Source organism: Ylistrum balloti, unplaced genomic scaffold (genome assembly GCF_031769215.1).
Source record: "Ylistrum balloti isolate Yb309-2 unplaced genomic scaffold, AGI_CSIRO_Ybal_v1 Utg370508, whole genome shotgun sequence".
NCBI classification, from domain to species: domain Eukaryota; kingdom Metazoa; phylum Mollusca; class Bivalvia; order Pectinida; family Pectinidae; genus Ylistrum; species Ylistrum balloti.
In genome coordinates, this window is record NW_026782328.1 from 1619834 (window position 1) to 1639591 (window position 19758).

General features: G+C 33.0%; 1 protein-coding gene across 1 annotated transcript; it reads left to right on the forward strand.

Annotated features, from left to right (window-relative positions):
• The first annotated feature begins 10922 nt into the window (after positions 1 to 10922).
• LOC132555645 (uncharacterized) lies at positions 10923 to 18715 on the forward strand. The gene is made up of 9 exons (XM_060219996.1): positions 10923 to 10992; positions 12819 to 12992; positions 13441 to 13550; positions 13960 to 14119; positions 15740 to 15868; positions 16373 to 16552; positions 16797 to 16907; positions 17497 to 17593; positions 17817 to 18715. Exons 1-9 carry the CDS (start codon positions 10929 to 10931, stop codon positions 18385 to 18387), a joined length of 1596 nt encoding a protein of 531 aa, XP_060075979.1. The 5' UTR covers positions 10923 to 10928; the 3' UTR covers positions 18388 to 18715.
• Positions 18716 to 19758: the final 1043 nt, after the last annotated feature.

Consider the following 19758-nt stretch of genomic DNA (forward strand, 5'->3'; position numbering starts at 1 on the left):
ATTGCTACTAACAACAGTATAAAGTGAAGGTTATATGATAGCAAGAGCGTGTGTAGGAAGCACGATCTATTCCTTATCTGTATATCATACTTTGTCGACAGACCAGTTTATCACTCTACATCTGTTTATTTCACCGACCTTGAATGCTTCATCCGTTCCGCCCTTTATTAACTTTTAAATATCATTTTTTGGGTACCTTTCTCGAAATCATATCAAACTATTGTGTGAGTGACCTTTATTTCAGATATTTAAATATTCTTTATTCACTTTAAAAACATTTGTTTACGTTTAAGGATTTGTAGTAGATTTATGCTGTGGATATCGAAATAGAGATTAAAATCATCATATTTATTTATGTCCTTGTTAAACTTTCCCGTTTATTTCATTAGAAATGCTATGATAACTAATCAATTAAAAACAACACATTGCATATTACAACATGCCAAATTATTTTGTTCGAATACAAAAAAAAAAAAAAAAGAAAAAAAAAAGATTGAAATAAACGTTTATACATTTGATATTCAAATGAATAAGCTAAATAAAACAAAAGAAATACTGCAGAATTACCTTTCAATACATTTTCATATTTCTATCGGTGTAATAACGTACACTGGCTAATTCTGTGTTAAGATTTAATGATGGCTTTCAAGGTTTATATTCTAACGATATACATACATGGTGTCGCCATGTAACATCCCCTCAGAGATATATAAAGCAAGAGTATCGCCATTTAAGATTTCTGAATCTTACATTCATTTCAAATACATTGGATACAGTTATAAACTGGACATTTTCGTTGATGTAGATTTTGTTCTATTGCTATTTGAAAACAAATAAATGTTTCAGTCTTATTTTAGTATGAAGATATTAACAAGAAACATTATCAAATCGTTCAATTTGTCGAAAGCTTGTAGAATGCAAATCGAAACTAGGTATATGTTATAAGCATGGTATTATAATCCAAGAAGAAATTGGCACGAGAGCGATTACACACATAATTCAATAAAATCCACGTATTCCGTTATTTTCCTGACGTCAAGTGAGTGATTGTTTATTTTCCTAACTGTGCTATCATTATCGAATGATAAAACGTGACTTGCTGTTACAATTAATTTCTGGGATATGATTTACACCAACAGTGTTTGCCGCTAACAAAGATTGTACAAAAAACACACTTGAATACATAACACCTTTTATACAAATTCAGAAATTCTTACCGCGCAAATTAATTCAACATACAACATCATACACGAGCTTCGTCCTTCTAGAACTTATCATTTAACCTAAGGAGATAAAGTGTATGTAGAAATCAGGGTAACGACTTTAGCAAACCCAAACAAAGCAATTTAATAAATTGTTAAATATATGGTAAGCTATATGCTGTAACATATAAAATATACTCAAGCGAAGATTTCATAAGACATACTATTTCTGTTTCTATGTTGATATTGTGATTTCAAGATCTAGAAAAAGTGGATGATACGACTACATATCAATATCCTTTATAAACATTTAACTCCAGAACGAACAAGGGGTCAGTACATTGTCTGCTCGAAGGAAACAAGAACAGAAACCACTAAATTTAATATGAATATTGAAACATTTACAACTGCCTACAGAAAATAGGAATCATCGACCGGATAAATGTTATGTTCAAGCATTATATAATTATATTAAAAGGATACCAGTGAATTATTGTATACTTTATACACGCTACTAATGAGTATAACTGCATTCTTCTTCACCTTTCTAGCACTCTTCAATGATGTCACAATACACTAGAGGGTGTTATGAAAGTTAAAGAGAACGTTATGACTGAGTAATGGTATATAAAACACTTTGCTATTCAAAGAGTATGTGTCCTTTACATATGTTGAAGTTGTGATAGAGATCCTTAACGTGATTATCTTCGCTCAACGTCTCCTGGTCACTGTTAGGTGGTATAAAAAAGGCTTGTCAGGGAAATGATTTCAACAAGGAGAAGACTCTAATCTATCTCGTACAACTACGCGGTCAGATTATTGACTTAAACTTCGTTTCGTTATTGTCTTCGTTACAGTTCTATCTACATATCTTTTTATTCTTCTTTTCATCTTGAAATATATTTAAATATATGGTGTAATTATCAGATATACTTCATCATTATGAATTATCATGTTATTGTTTGTGTATATGCACGAGAGCTCGGCTTGATGATATATGAGAGTTCGCCTTTCTAACATATGATAGTTAGTCTTTCTAACAGAAAATGGAAAATAGTTCGGCTTTATAACATACCAGAGTTTGGCTATATAACATATCAGACTTTGCGTTTCTAATCTACTTCAACATAAATATCAATATAATGTTGCGATTAGACCCGCGGACAGATCACCTCTTGGGAGGTATATGCTTGTTGATAACTTATATGTATCCAAACTATGATATCAGACTTTCCGTTGTAATTTCATCTAAAGTCTTGTTGTAGCTACCGATAAATTTATTGTAACTAGCCCGAAATGATCTCCTGTGGTAAGACCCTTGCAACGTCACGATATACGCAATTCGTTCCATAAACAGTCCGCCCACCTGAGTACAAATTGTAAACTATCAAGGGTTTGTCTCTATAAGCCCTTACTTATCCGGAACTATCACAGGGGAGTTAATCAACAAAGATAAACGTCCACTTAATGTCTCTGTCCTTAAATGTACATAAGTTACGGTAATTTACCCCTTGTTCAAAAGTGGCATGTTTTCGGATTGGACGTGGCATGTGGAATGGAGCATACAAGCACTATGCTGAAATTAAGTGGTATGTACATACAATTTTTACGATGATAATTCTCAACCTTTATCGCAGTTTTACTTATATTACAGTTTCAATCCATAATTGCATGTAGCTATCAATTCAACTGATTCGATATTCACACCCGTTTTTACATAAAAAGCAGTTGTGTCTTTTATATTGCTGTATAGTCAATGTTTTAAGGAAATTTAAACTTATAAAATCATATAATTTAGATTCAGTTAATGTTTTAGGAAATCTAAAAACGATAAAAGATGTGTATAAACTAAGCGATATTGCTGCAAAAATACTAATTTCCATTGACTTAAGGCAAATATTTCTCCAAAACCACATCGTTTCGAGACATCGGAGCAATGGGCTTATTGGGATATTTAATTATCTTTACAACATACACTTTAAATGTTCGGTGTAAGCATTTCGTGTGCTCTTTTTTCACCATTTTGTCAATTTTAAATTTGATGGTTTTTATGTTAAATTGGTAAATTGGATATCAAAACCGGTACATACAAACTATTTTAGCCATATTTATCTTTTAATAGGATTTCTAGGGATTCGAGACAAATTAAAAAAAAACTAATAATGTAAAACAGTAGCTATAGTTCACTTGCGATAGTTATTCGTGAATCATATACACAGCGACTGTGGATGTGATACTGAAGACATATACAATATATATATATATATGTGTGTGTGTTTATATTTTTTCAGTAGTCTTGTTTGCGATGTGGATTAGCTCCATTGGCTGTATCATAGTTGGCAGTAAAGATGATAAACTTCAAAAAGATGTACTGAAAAAGGTCCCTTCTCTTCCAATAAGACTCCCAGTGCGCAACCAGGAAATGCACATCAAGATTCCATTTTTCAAAAGGCGGTTTGTCGGGACAGGTTTAGTGAAAACAAAGAACTTTCATCTTTCACCAAAACAAAACTCTCTTTATCGCCTTCTAACAGACTTTAACCAGAACAAGAAACGCATATACAGAAAATATGGCGCCGAAGCGTGGTGCCAAACACAGCAATGCATCGATCAATTTGTAAACATCGAACAAAACTATCCGGACACTACTGGCAAGTTTGGACGGCGATGAACTTACTCGATTCAAATGTAAAAATCACGGACGTTAACACTTGAACAAAGAAAATTAAAGCTGTTTGTGCATCGATAAACCTGTTCGGATTTTACATAAGAGTTCGCTTTAACTAGCATTTAAAAGTCAAAAAACTATATTCTTGCTTTTAACATTTTCCTTTACATTTTTTTATTTTTAGGTATTGATGTTAAAAAAAGAAATTAGAATAATGAATCTCAATACAATACATGTACATCGAATTTACGCGAAGGTAAAGAATGAGAATTATTATTTGTCCAAAACATGTTTTTTCATATTAAAGAATTTTGTGACAGAATGCGAGTTTTATTAATTTGTGAAAATATGATATCTTAAAACAGCACACACTTAAAATAAATAAAAACAAAGTGTAAAGGATCTTGGTAGTTACCTAAACAACGAACGATATTTCAACAGTTGATGAAACAGCAATGCGATTGCAAACCATGTTTAAACAATTCGCCAACGAACCAACACCTGTCCGCGAAAATATACCCTAACAATTTGCCAACCAAAAATAAACCAAAAAAATGTCAACGAACTAACAATCTGTCATGGAACAACGAAATAAAAATCAACAAACAATATACCGACGAACAATCAACAAACAATATGCTTAGGAACAATCAGTAAACAATATACCGACGAACAATCAACAAACATTATGCTTAGGAACAATCAACAAACATTATGCTTAGGAACAATCAGTAAACAATATACCGACGAACAATCAGTAAACAATATACCGACGAACAATCAGTAAACAATATACCGACGAACAATCAGTAAACAATATACCGACGAACAATCAACAAACATTATGCTTAGGAACAATCAGTAAACAATATACCGACGAACAATCAGTAAACAATATACCGACGAACAATCAGTAAACAATATACCGACGAACAATCAGTAAACAATATGCCGACGAACAATCAGTAAACAATATACCGACGAACAATCAGTAAACAATATACCGACGAACAATCAGTAAACAATATACCGACGAACAATCAACAAACATTATGCTTAGGAACAATCAGTAAACAATATACCGACGAACAATCAGTAAACAATATACCGACGAACAATCAACAAACATTATGCTTAGGAACAATCAGTAAACAATATACCGACGAACAATCAGTAAACAATATACCGACGAACAATCAGTAAACAATATACCGACGAACAATCAGTAAACAATATACCGACGAACAATCAGTAAACAATATACCGACGAACAATCAGTAAACAATATGCCGACGAACACTGAACCAGCTATCTACTTACAAGAAATTTTCGATTGTTAATGATGTTAATACAGTCGCTTTGAAAATTTAATAATTATATATATAAATAAATAAATAAATAGATAAATAAATAAACGAATATTTATTTCATTTGGGACTGATTGAAAAATTACCAAAATAGGAGAAAAAAACATGTAGCATAAGTCGTTTTCCAGAAAGGTTGAAAGACAGCCGCTTTCCTTAAAAACACCTTTAATGCTATTGCATACTACAAGTATGAATAGAACAAAGGAAAAGTTATTACAAATACAACAGAAACACTGTTGATTAAAGCACAATTACTAATAATGCTTGCACAAACAAAATGAATGGAATTTCCAAAGGACATTACTTTAGATGTAGAAATATAGTTAAAAAAATAAAAAGTTAAAATATAGCACAGAAAAGATTAATTACGGAATCATAAAGACTAACAATTGATATAACTCCAGAAACTCCAGAAGCATTGTTCAGCATTGTCTGCTTCGTCGGAGAAAGCCACTTTGTAGAAGTAAATCAAGTTACAAAACGTTCTAAAAAACGTTAAGCGAAATTTTGACAGCGAAACCATTTGGGACGCATACGGTGCCTGTTGTATCACTTGATTTGATGATAGATGTATGATACATTTCAACCATAGAAAGTTAAAGGTGCAAAGAATATGCCCGCCCATTTTTCAATTAGTATTTGTTATCAACGATACGACTATGTTAGCTTGAAACTATAATATTTAATTCAAATTCTTTGTTTATAGCTAGTTACAGAATATTGATACATTATCCTTACACATTTATTGTCACTGGTTTTAATGAAGGACGAATTCAGTTCGGTGGCATCCAACTGAATCTGCAAAGAATGACGGAAATACCCGAAGTGTGTCCAATGTCATTATCCCCATCTTCCGTATGTGTCAGAATAACCATGCTCGCTCCTCCAATGCTCGTACTCCATCATCAACTGAATACACTCCGCAGTCGCACAGTACGCAGTCACTGATGTGTCACGTGCACCTCTAGACGGCGCACTTGATGACAATGACTTTCTTTCCCGTAACACGGCCATAGGAAGAAAGACTTCCGGTAAGTCATTCATGTGTATACCATCAAGTATAACATTCATCCAGATTGTATCCTCTTTGTGTATTGGGAGATACGTCCGAAATGGCGTGGGGGCGTTGTCGACTGGAGGGCTAGATTGATGGGCGTTGTTGCTTTGGTGGCTTGGCGTATTGTGGTGACCGTTTACGTTCCATGAATGATGTGACACTGCTCGTGAATCAGTCAACGTCACAAATATGCACAGAAGGAGGGCTGCTAAGTCTGTCATTTTCTGAATAAAATGTGTTAAATGATTTCAAGAAGCATTACGTACTCTTTAATGAAAAATCAGAGATAAACTGTAAATAATTATTTATGAAGTTGTATGATGATTATAGTGCCGACCTGATCGGTTATGAGATTCAGCAGTGCCATTGTTTACTTATTATTTATGATAGACATTTCACCACATTCAACAAAAACATTGTTTAGTTTATAGTTTAAAAAACAGAACAAAATACTATGGTGATTTGAGAAGAGAACACGTCCACAACACAATTTCAAGTAATTTAGCTTTTATGAAAAGGGCCCCTACTTATATTCAAATGCATGTAACGTTTTGAAAAAAAAATATATTTTCTTTTCAAAACAACGAAGTATTCTTGTAATGAAGATTAAGTCCAGCAATTGACTGAAAAGGGCGGAGGGCTGTATGAATAAATTATCCACTTTGGAACATATATCTAAAAGATATGATTTAGCTAAGCCTATGAAATCTATAATTGTTATCTTGCATTAACTGAGAAGCAAATAACAATAACTAATAACAATAATTTCTGATAATTCGAGTGATAACACGTGAGGGATGGTACTGTTGCAAGGAGACGGGATCGACCATCTATATTAAGGACTAGGAAATCCTTGATACATTTTATAACACTTTATAATACTGTTTCGATTCGTGTGAGATACAGAATTGAGAGTAATGTTTCTGTTATGATTCAAGAAAAAAACTTGACATATAAATAATCAGCAAGCAAGAAAACAAATTACTATTTCTTAATGAAAAAGTTCACTAAACTGACAGTAGAATATGTTAGACAGACTCAGTATGATTTTAAAATAGCGGAAGGCGAAACCATTGGGAAAAATATTAATAAATGTGTATACATGATTCAGAAATATATAAGTAACACGTATTTTTTTCTTACCTGTCTGTGGGTAAGATCTCAGGTCTCCTACCGCTAAGTTAGGACTACGATTTGTGAAGACATACTGATATCAAAGGATAGAATTTGAAGCAGGTTGATATATAAATCCACTGTATCTCAGTAGATATTCACGTCCGTGTATTCTTACCTGTAGGTCTGTGCGCTTGGTTTGATAAAATGAATAAGATAAGAATTACAACATCATTGATGATTAATATAAACATTTGAGTTGATTTAGTGAGTAACGGATAAACAAGCATTCCATTTTTGTTAAGATCGGTGTTGATTTTGTTTCAAAATCAAATACTGGAAATGTACTTATTTTGGAGCAATCAAAATTTAGCGCATTATTACGCTTTGATTTTGTCCACCCACAACAGTTGCCATATGAGCAATATATAAAGGAATCTTTTAGGTCAACAAAATTTTGCGCAAAAGAACTAATGTTTATAGTAAATATTTTGACTAATTAGATAGGTGAAATAATGAAAACAAAATGTAGCCAGATGGCTTATAGTGAAATGGTGTTCCATCAAATTATAACAAATATAGCAGAAACAAAATCAATTATTGGTTTCATTAAAAGTTATCAATGTACCGTTGATCTAATATTTATTATCAGACCTAATATGTATCTTTAGTTAATAAGATTTACGCTGATGTGGCAAGACATTGAAGACTATAAGTAGGTGAAGTAGGATTACTTTACAAACAGGAAGATTTCATCACATTAAATAACGCAGTATACAATTGTATGTGTATGTATGGATTTACGGATTGTATTGGTCAGCAATAATTTAGCTAACATCAGCGTAAATTCATCATTCAAGGTACATGGGTTAAGCGGGGTTTGATCAACGGTCATTTTTCGGCAGTGGGGCTAAATAGACGACAGATATTGAGGTTTGTCAGAGAAGGCAGTAGAGCGCTGGAGAAAGGAACACCACCTCTCACAAACTATGACTCTGCTTGTACCTAAATAAACTACATGAAAGAAGAAACAACGCCTTTGTGCTTATACTCAATCGGGCCACAAAAATACAGTCTCTTACTCCCTAAGCTGGATACTTTGTGAACAAAGCAGTAAACAAACATCTAAAATGAAGTAACCTATTGGAACTGATTTCTTTGACTATAAAGCTAGATATAGTTTTCATATTTGTGCTGCTCTTCATTTATCATCCATTAACTTAAACAAGAATATTTTTAATTTCATTGAAATTTGCCAGCTCCAACGTTGGTATTTATCGAAAAATGCTTGTACAAGTGTATACTGTCTTTTTGTTTACTTTTCGTAATGATTGCTTCTGTCCGTTAATCTATTCTTTATGTGCTTTAAATATGAAGATATATATATGACATCTACATGAAATTGCTACGTATATGTGCAAAAAAGGCGTTATCAATGACGCAACAAACCGCTTCCGGTATAACATGACTGTTCATTTGAAATGCCGACATGCCAATAGAATTTTATTCAACGAATCAAAGGAAAATATAAAAAAAGAAGAAGAGAAAAAATCATACGGAAACTCATGAAAAGTTCAAGGAAGACAAGACCAGGTGTTCCGTAAAAGTAAGTGTCTCCTGCCTCTGTAAATCTTAGTTAAATTAACTACCACCAGGCATACCAACTTAAGTCACACAACATAACCATCAGACATAGCAGCCATCAGACATAGCATCGAGCATCAAACACGTCCAACTTCATATTACACAACAGAACCACCGCGTGTACTAACGAGCATCAAACATGCCCAACTTCATATCACACAACATAACCACCAGGTGTACTAACGAACATCAAACATGTCCAACTTCATATCACACAACAGAACCACCAGGTAGACTAACAAGCATTATCAGGGTATCTCAGTTGATGTTACAGGATCTTAGCCCTCAACTGAGATAACCCGATCTCGCTCAGTTACAGATGATATATTTTTTTCTCGCACTTACTAATTTTTCAATATTTCATCAGAGTTTGGCGTATCCCGTGGGAGCCTCAAACTACCCACACAGCCTCTTCACTTTTAAACAATGTTCGGATTGTGCCGCGTAAAGAATGTAGGCCGCACCTACAAAATATACAACCCATTTTACAGTTAAAATCTTATTTTATCTACAATATCACGAATATGATTAATTAAATAGAATATCGTTGAAATATTAACAACGACATAACCTACGTTTTTTGTTGGAATGCACAGGTGTAGGTGCCACCTACGCCTACACGCGGATGAATACACCGATGCGTAAAATATTTCGCGAAAACGCATGTAACGGTACTAGCCAGATCGGGCGAGATAGAAAAATCTAGGAATAGGTATTATATGGGATAATGTTAATTGGTGTGCCATGCGATACATAGTAACCCCAATGCAATTACAGTAAAATTACTGTAAAATGCTAGTTTCATTCAGCCATTAGGTACACTGTATAGAATTCTAAAGAACTGAAACCTACTGGTAACTTTTATGTCTTCAGCACAAGCATACGAAGGCAGAAATGCCCATAGTTAGTTTTGTGTCATTTTTTGTTCATTCATGTATTCATTAACCGTTATCTTGACACTAAAATACAACACTAAAATAATGATCCTCAGAACTGAATGTGTTACAAAGGTTAATGTCGGTATCCTGTATTGTTACTCACAGGTTTAACCTAACCGTCACGTTGTTATATTTTTGTTATCTGATAAGGGACGATGACGTTATCTAATAGTTTAATTAGCTTCGATCAAGTTGTGTTCCTGTTCCGTATAACCCAGAATAACCGCTGTCATAGAGACGGCGCCAGACCGCTTAATCATCGAAATTTTGTGTCGGGAGCAAAACTTTACATTGCTTGCATTTAAACTATGATAATAAACTTGGTGTATACATTGATCATAATTAGGCAATGCGCAGTGTACCAAATTTTGGGCGCTTGGTCCCTCAATTACAGAGTTATTGTCCTCTGTCAAAATTTCTTGTCTGGAGCATAACTTTGCCCACAGTTAAGCAAAGAAAATAAAACTTGGTGGATAATGAAACTTGGTGGATTAATTAATCATACCATACAAATGTGCTGTATACCAAATTCAGGGCATTCGATCCCTCAATTACAGAGTTATTGCCCTTTGTTAATGACATTTAATATCTAAATTAAATTATCAGTCACCGAGTTGACCGACGTGTCATATCCTCATACCTTGTGGAAAAATATATTTATGTAAAGGAATTGTTTAAATGTTTGTCATCTTTTTGATGTTAGATATAGATGAACATATGAATGATGTAAATTTTATCATATATTACAATACGTTATCGCTATTAAAACATGATTGTAGTATTCAAAAACAAGGAAATACTTAGAAAACGGATGTTGGCCAGCGCCATCAAACACTTCACTTTATTAGTGATTGCTTCTTTGTGTATTATGAAGGGTCTTATACAAAATGAGAAGCAAGGGATACACCATACACCAGCCGTAACACACGAGTACAAACAATGGATGCTAATTCAATATTTACAATCGGAACTATTATTCTGAATGTGGTTGCTGTATGGGCAGGTAAGGAGACATATTAGTACCGAAACTGATATCGTATAACACTGATATGGCACAAAAGCGATATAGAACAACACGTTTATAGAACAATATTGATATAAACATTTCTGTTAAAGAACTATACTAATACATAACAGCATCTATTTAGAACAATACTACCATATAACAATACTTATATAGAACGATACTATCATTTAACAATATTATAGAACAGTACTGATGTAGAGAAATATTGATAAAAATAATTTTGATAAAGAACCATACTGATATATAACAATATCAATATTGAAAAATACTAGTGTATAATGATATTTGTTTAGAACAATTCTGATATAGAACAATGTTGATATAGAACAATATTGATAAAGAACAATGTTGATTAAGAACAATGTTGATATAAAACAATGATTTATGATAAGAACAATGTTGATATAGAACAATGTTGATATGGAACAATATTGATATAGAACAATGTTGATATAGAATGTTGATATATTGATATAAAACAATGTTGATATAGAACAATATTGAACAATGTTGATATAGAACAATGTTGATATAGAACAACGTTGATATAGAACAAATTGAACAATGTTGATATAGAACAATGTCGATATAGAACAATGTTGATATAGAACAATGTTGATATAGAAAAATATTGATATAGAACAATATAGATATAGAACAACAATGTCGATATAGAACAATGTCGATATAGAACAATGTCAATATAGAACAATGTTGATATAAAACAATGTTGATATAGAACAATGTTGATATAGAACGATGTTGAATAGAACAATGTTGATATAGAACAATGTTGAACAATATTGATATAGAACAATGTTGATATAGAACAATGTTGATATAGAACGATGTTGATTTAGAACAATATTGATTAGAACAATGTTGATATAGAGCAATATTGATGTTGATATAGAACAATGTTGATATAGAAAAATATTGATATAGAACAATGTTGATATATACAACAATGATTGATATAGAACAATGTTGATATAGAACGATGTTGATATAGAACAATGTTGATATAGAACAATGTCGATATAGAACAATGTCGATATAGAACAATTTTAATATAGAACAATGTTGATATAGAACGATGTTGATTTAGAACAATGTTGATATAGAACAACGTTGATATAGAACAATTATGTTATATAAACATATTGGTATAGAATAATTCTAAAATAGGACAATGCTGATATAGAACAATATTGATATATGACATACAAATACATGTTTCTGCGCTGTATCACGGTGTATCATTAGTCTATTGTCTTTCTTCATCCTTGATAAGATACTGTAGACATTGTAAGACACTGATCATTCATTCTCTGTTTATGAAATTGATTGATTTTACTCTTCGATGACTGTATCATATATATGTTATATATCATATATATATATATATATGAAGATAAACGCATTTCAATAATTCACTAACGAACGTATTATATGAGCATAGACACCAGTTTATTATGATATGGTGTGAACGACAGGTGTAATGCACGATAAGACTAAAACAGACTAAAACACATTCGTTTCGTTTCTGAAGGTTGTCCAATGCACCCTTCGATGACTGGTTTGAATGTACTGTCGCTCATTACCTTCGGGCAAGTTGACAAGAGCCAATTCAATAATAACCGCCAATGCGTCACCCATATTCGCAACAAATGCACAACATTTTCAGTTTTTGTATTTACTGCGCCGAGGATAATTTCTAATGGTGGTGTGTTTTTTTCTATTTTCAATTTTTATTTTTTTTAAGCATTATTAATGTTGTATATTTAACACTTTGCTTACAGGAACAGTTACTTATCATAACGAACGGATGACATGGCCGGACGCTGTCAGATTCTGCCAGAGGTCTGGTGGTGAGTTAGTAAAAGATATCAACTCAATAGAAATACCGCAGCGTCACGAGAAAGCGTGGGTAGGACGTCGAATAGAGAGTGACTATAACTTGATAGTATCGAACGGTAAATATCAGTCACAACTCCTCTTCTTATCTGTCAGACATTTGTCCTAGATTCGTATTATTAATCATATACGTTTGCTATATAAAATAATTTCCATATATGTCATTCCTGAATTTCCATAGATCCGGAAACACAATCACTTTGTGGATTTATTTGGCATTAATTTGTAAATAACACCATTCCCCATTGTCAAACTTACAAAACTTTAGTCAAAGGTGTTTTAACATATTAAATTGACTGTTGAGTTTTTTAATGTTTCATTTTATTAAACGTACATCATTAGACATGGAATGTTATAATAGTTATTTTGATACCTTCATGTTCATAGAACATCTTTTTTATGTTATTCAAAACATTGCTAAGCTTTCATACTCATACTTTCACTGGATGTATTTTTTCAATATGCTAATTTGCATATAATAGCTGTATTTACTATTGACCATAACAGGTTGTTTTGAAATTCCGCCGGATGCTGAATTAACGATTGTTCCCATACGAAATGGATCATTTGTTGAATGTTTGGAAGGATGTCGAAATTATACGTTTATCGGAGTTGAAGTAACTAACATTTGATCTATCATATTGACACGCATTTACAAGAAAAATAAAGAACGAAATGATAAATTTCAAGTTATACTTTATCAATATCGGATTAAGGAATGATAAGACATATGTCTTTTCGTTGAATTTCTTTACCACAATATGTAGTGTGGAGATATTTAACATTATATATAGTCCATTTGCTGAAATGAAATTGCGAAACAAATAAAATCAAAACGATAAAATTCGGTTGTTTTTTTTTAATTTCCAAACTGGCCAACCGATATGCGAAATGGTTTTCCACCCATTGTTAGTACTACTTGCACTGCCATATTTGAAATTGTGTTTTGTGTCTGTCAGTGAAATTGATTTTGAATGATTTGAAACATGTTTTTCTTTTGTTTGTTTGTTTGTTTTTTTTTCTTAGAAAGGCGATTATTATTGTTTGACAGCGTCGAAAATAACTATCATGCGGAGAGCTTTCTATTGCGATTTTATCAGGATAGGAATTTGTCCTTGGTCCATTCTCCCAGAGCTTTCTTGTGGTGGTACCGGACGAATGTCAACCTATCGCTTTACGACGCAAGGTATTACTTTATATATATGTATACGTTAGCAACCAGTACCAATATTGGACCACACAGTCAATATTACTTACAAGATTCTATATATCCTTTTGGAATAAGACAAACTATAATACTACTATATCCACTACAACACTGATCTATATGTGTATTCAAACTGACAGAAATAAAGCAATTTTGGATTATTTTATATATAAATTCGAATTATGATAGAATGTCCTTATCGGTTTCCATTGGCGACGGTTAAAAATACTGGGACAAGGCCATACACAAATCGTGAAATGAAATGACGTAATTTTTCTGAACATACGCAACATAGCTGTTTCCAAAGTATACATTAATGTGCACGGGTTGTTGTAACCTTCAACATGTGCTTTAAGATGTTATTATGTATTATTTGTCTTTCGGAAGCATACTTTTAAGCTCTACTTATGACTACTTTAAGCAAGAACAATTTTAATCACCAATCATTTCATGTCTAATTGTTAACGGATATTCAAACAGCATCAAAATCATTCACATATTTTATATCTATAAAGTTTGAGTCACTCATTATCCAGAATCAATCAAAATTAGGTGAGTGCACCTACACTTTCATGTTTTACATTCAGTATTATTTAAATATTACTTGTATTTATGTTATATGTTATACGAAAGTATATCTGTTTTAGCGAGACAGATAAAGCGAAACTAGACCTGTTCAGACAGAACAATGTAGAACACGTTAAAGAATAAGATATTTAAAGTATCCTGATATTGGCCAAGGCCTTCGAATGGCACAAGATACAGCCGAAAAGTAAAACGTGTGCTGGGAAACGATATTCGATTCACTAGTTTCATACTAACATATTAGATTGGAGGAAAAATCAGCAAATACAAATATAACATAGTGCATAAGCAGCTGACTTATAAATGATTTGGTAGTAGCTTGCTACTGAAAAGGAAAGAAGTAGCCGAGTCGTTTAGAAGCTTTGTGATATTGACACTTTTAAACGCACACATTATCTAGTGCATGGTGTAACTTAATGCCAGCCTCGATAAACAGAGGAAGTTGGAATTTAAAAGTAACAATTTCGGAAGGTGAACCTTGTACGATATCATCTAACTTAGTCATTGACTACTCGGCTCAGTTGTCTCTCTCTTATCTAGCCTATGCACACCACAGGCCTGGTAACTTGCCATATTGTAGATAGGCTTAATTGCTGAGTAGAATTATTTTCTATTTCAATTAGGATCACTGCGACAGCAAGGGTAGTCTCCGTTTGAAAAAGATATATTTTTGCAAATATCTTTAGAAGCAGTAGAGCCGGTAACAAATAGAGACGGTTGGGGAACCGAAAATACACATATACTGTTTTGTTTAATTATGAACATAATTATATTGGTAATTCTTTGTTTATTGCCCAGGCGGCACTGCAACAAGTTTGTGAACCACAGATATGTATACATGTTTATTGTATTTAGGATAATATGTAGTAAATACAGCATATAGCATACTTTTTTGTTTATCATTTAACGTATTGCTTATTATTGATTATTTAGATGCTCGTTTCAGTACAAACATGACCATATCATAAATTGTAAAGATCAAGCAATATTTATCTGTAAATGTTTATTGTGCAGGCTTTTCTTTGCCGCTTAACTACATCAACAGGAGAAATGAAATGTTGTGTGCAAAATGGAAGAGAGGTGATGGTAGAGGCTTGACTTTGACTGGATGTCAACAGGAATTGCCAGTTGTTTGTGAAAACGGTGAGTTCCATCTTATGCTTTGAAATGTTTTCGTGAAAAGCTAACGCCGTTGGAGAGTTTTTCTGTCGCTTACATTAATCTTTACTTTAAAAGACGTCAACTACTTGTCACTAAGTGTAGGGATTTCATCACTATTATACTTTCCATTTATAGATGAAAACAACCCAATTTCCTTAGAACAGAAGTTTTCATAACATAACCAGTAGAAAATTTGTGTATGACGTTTCGAGTCTATAGCCCCCTGTCCCTGTTTAATGCTTGTCCGCTGCGGCCTGTCCAGATGGCCTCCTCAACCAGTAGTGCTAATACGCTCCATATTGGTCTTTTATATAATGAAGGTGGCATTGTAGTCATTGAAACGTCACGTTTCTTGATATTTTACCGTCTGTCATCTGTCTTGAGGTTGGATTGTCTCAAACTCTAGGTAAATGAAATTTGATTTGAATCAATTTAAGAAAGAGTGACATCTACGTACATGTATCTTAATAGTATGTAATCTTGTAGAAGTGTCCATGAGACCTATGAACTGGACTAAAGCTTCAATGAAATGCTATGCGAATAGAACGGACCTACCAACATGTAGCCAAGATTCGTTCACCTGTATGGAAAACATTTCTCGAATCACTGGCAGAGACGAATTTTGGACCCGTGGATTTGGATTTGATATTGTCGAATATGCTTCAAGTAAGTTAACCCAACTTAAAGTTTTTTGTGCACGTGTTGTAATATAAACACTTTATTCCTTACGATGTAAATATCGTATGAACCAACATTCTAGCAATTGACGCACAAAGCAATTTAACTTACATTGCAATGGATTCTCATTCTTATTATATTCTGATCAATATCTAACGAACAAAAATACCATATGAAATAGCACATGAGTCGAAACAAACATTCTCTAGATTTATAAATACTTATATTTCAGGTTCCCTTCACATCAAAAGTTCATCTTTATGCGGGACATTTCGAAAGACAGAAGAATCTGTTACATATGTACCATGTGAAGAAAAGCGTCCGTTTATATGTGAACATTCAAGTAAGGTGTTCATCTGACAATTTTCTTGATAACTTTAAAATGAAATTTGGTTAAAAAATGTCAATGTGACGCTGATAATAGGGTGACTGTTTTTTTTTTTTTTTTTTTTAAGTTTAAGCTGTAAATGTGACGTTGATAATAGGGGTGATTGCCGGGTTTTTATGTTTTAGCTGTAAATGTGAAGCTGATAATAGGGTTGACTGTCGGGTTTTTATGTTTTAGCTGTAAATGTGATGCTGATAATAGGGTTGATTGCCGGGTTTTGATGTTTTAGCTGTAAATGTGACGCTGATAATTAGGTTAACTGTCGGGTTTTTATGTTTTAGCTGTAAATGTGATGCTGATAATAGGGTTGATTGCCGGGTTTTGATGTTTTAGCTGTAAAAGTGACGCTGATAATTGGGTTAACTGTCGGGTTTTTTATGTTTTAGCTGTAAATGTGAAGCTGATAATAGGGTTGATTGCCGGGTTTTTATGTCGTAGCTGTAAATGAGATGCTGATAATATGGCTGACTGCCGGGTTTTTATGTTTTAGCTGTAAATGTGAAGCTGATAATAGATGGCTGACTGCCGGGTTTTTATGTTTTAGCTGTAAATGTGACGCTGATAATAGGGTTGATTGCCGGGTTGATTTGTGTGACAACCGTTTTCGTCATGGGGATATTATTTGTGAAGAGAGCCCAAAGGTATTTATATACACAATGACTATTTCAGTTTCGAAAATATTACAAAGCTCTACAAACCATTCAGAATCTACTTAATAAAACAACTACTACACCAGAGGATAACATTTTAGACGAAAGAGATACTTGTTCCAAGCAATGTAATCCCACCATTAGACATACAGAAACATTAAACATATCTCCATAAATTGCACCAAATGAAACTTCTATTATTTCCTATTTCAAGGTCAAGGAAGCTTGATATTCTGAATGCTCTCAATTACCAGAAAGTTGAAAACTCTTCTAATGTCGATTTCGTCAATAATGAATACATCCCTAATGAAGAGTCACAGACGGATACTGCCAGGATAGACAGTGATCGCCATAGGAACACCAACTGTGATGAAATTGGACGGATCGACACAGGAAATGCTAATAACAATAGTTCTCGGGATGATCATGTGAAAAATGTCGTAACATCATCCAATTCTCATCATGATAATTACAGTCATATGAAAATAACGAGGTCAAAGGATAATAATGATCATATGACAAAGGCAAGTTCTTCGGCCCAAGTAAATGATGATAATTACGATCATATGATAGTAGCAAGTTCTTCGGCCCAAGTAAATGATGATAATTACAATCATATGATAGTAGCAAGTTCTTCGGCCCAAGTAATTGATGATGATAATTACGATCATATGATAGTAGCAAGTTCTTCGGCCCAAGTAATTGATGATGATAATTACAATCATATGATAGTAGCAAGTTCTTCGGCCCAAGTAATTGATGATGATAATTACGATCATATATAAATAGCAAGTTCCTCGTGCAAAAACACTAAATGATAAAAGAAGCGAACCGCAAAAATTCCAGCTTAAACATCTGATGTTGAATACCATCTTATCAAGATACTTTCAAAATTTTGACAAAGCTGTTGACTTCCTAAAACGATTTCAGTCTTCTGATTGTGACAGTAACAATACAAGTTTGTGCAACAGACATGCATGTTGAGTACTACGATTCCAGTCTGTACTCCAATATCTAAAGAGTTATTGCCATATGTTCTATATACTACTCCTTATGTTATATTTAATATCTTCTGTCTGTTATCTTTGATGAATATTGTGTGTTGATTAAGTTACATGCGTCACGCTTTACAATATGGAATAACATTATTTCAGTAATGATGTTAATATACTTCATATACTTCATTATGTTATGAATCTATTTCATTCACTTAATTTGTGTTTAGTATGATTTGTTACTGACAGGTTATTTTATCGGATGATTTGATGTTGTAATAATATTTTTTTCCCGCTGCTATCCTATTTTGAGCTTTGACTTAATAATTATATCAATGATGAATCTTTCAATACTTAGAATATTAGAAATTAGGAGTGGCAGTCATCAGATAATTAATTAGTGGCTGCCCAATAATTTTTTTCACGTTAAGGAAAAGTAATTATGCATATGAGCCGAGATTCATCAAAGTGTTTGCAAATTTAATCATTTTTATGCAATTAGTTTCTGAATCATATTAAAAAGAATTCGGTATTATGAAAACATTTATGGTTTATGGTTATTAACCGTTGTATGGATCATGTCGTAATCGAAACTGTTAGATTTGTTCATGAGGCGTGAAAACTCATTCGTTTATGATAAATGAAAGACGAGTACCTTGATGTCATCTTCACTTCTGCTTGAAGTACTCTGTGGAACGATTAAGGGAATGGTGTTTCATGTTACATAACGCTCGCTATTTTTGATTGTTAAAACGCAAAAAGGAATTCATGACGACGACGAAAACGACGACGAGGAGGTTTGTGTGTGTGTAAATTTCTAAACCTCTCAAATATGGAGAGCAAAACCAATGGCGGTTGTAAAGGAAATGAACAGAAAGAACTGATAATCATGAATAGAAAAAGACATTTTCACATGTGTCATGCTTGACTAGTAAATTTTTTTAACGAATACATAGTGTATATTTCATCACATTATCAATATATATTGTACAAACCATGCTTAAGGGAGGAAGGAAACACGCCAAGATGTTAAGTACATGCGTTGCTATTTAGATCAAGTGAGCGTGTTGTTTGTTGTTTGTCACTGAATCTACAGTATCTAACATTTTATGTCATAACCAACAAGTGAAAACCGGATACACTTGTACCTTTATAACTGTT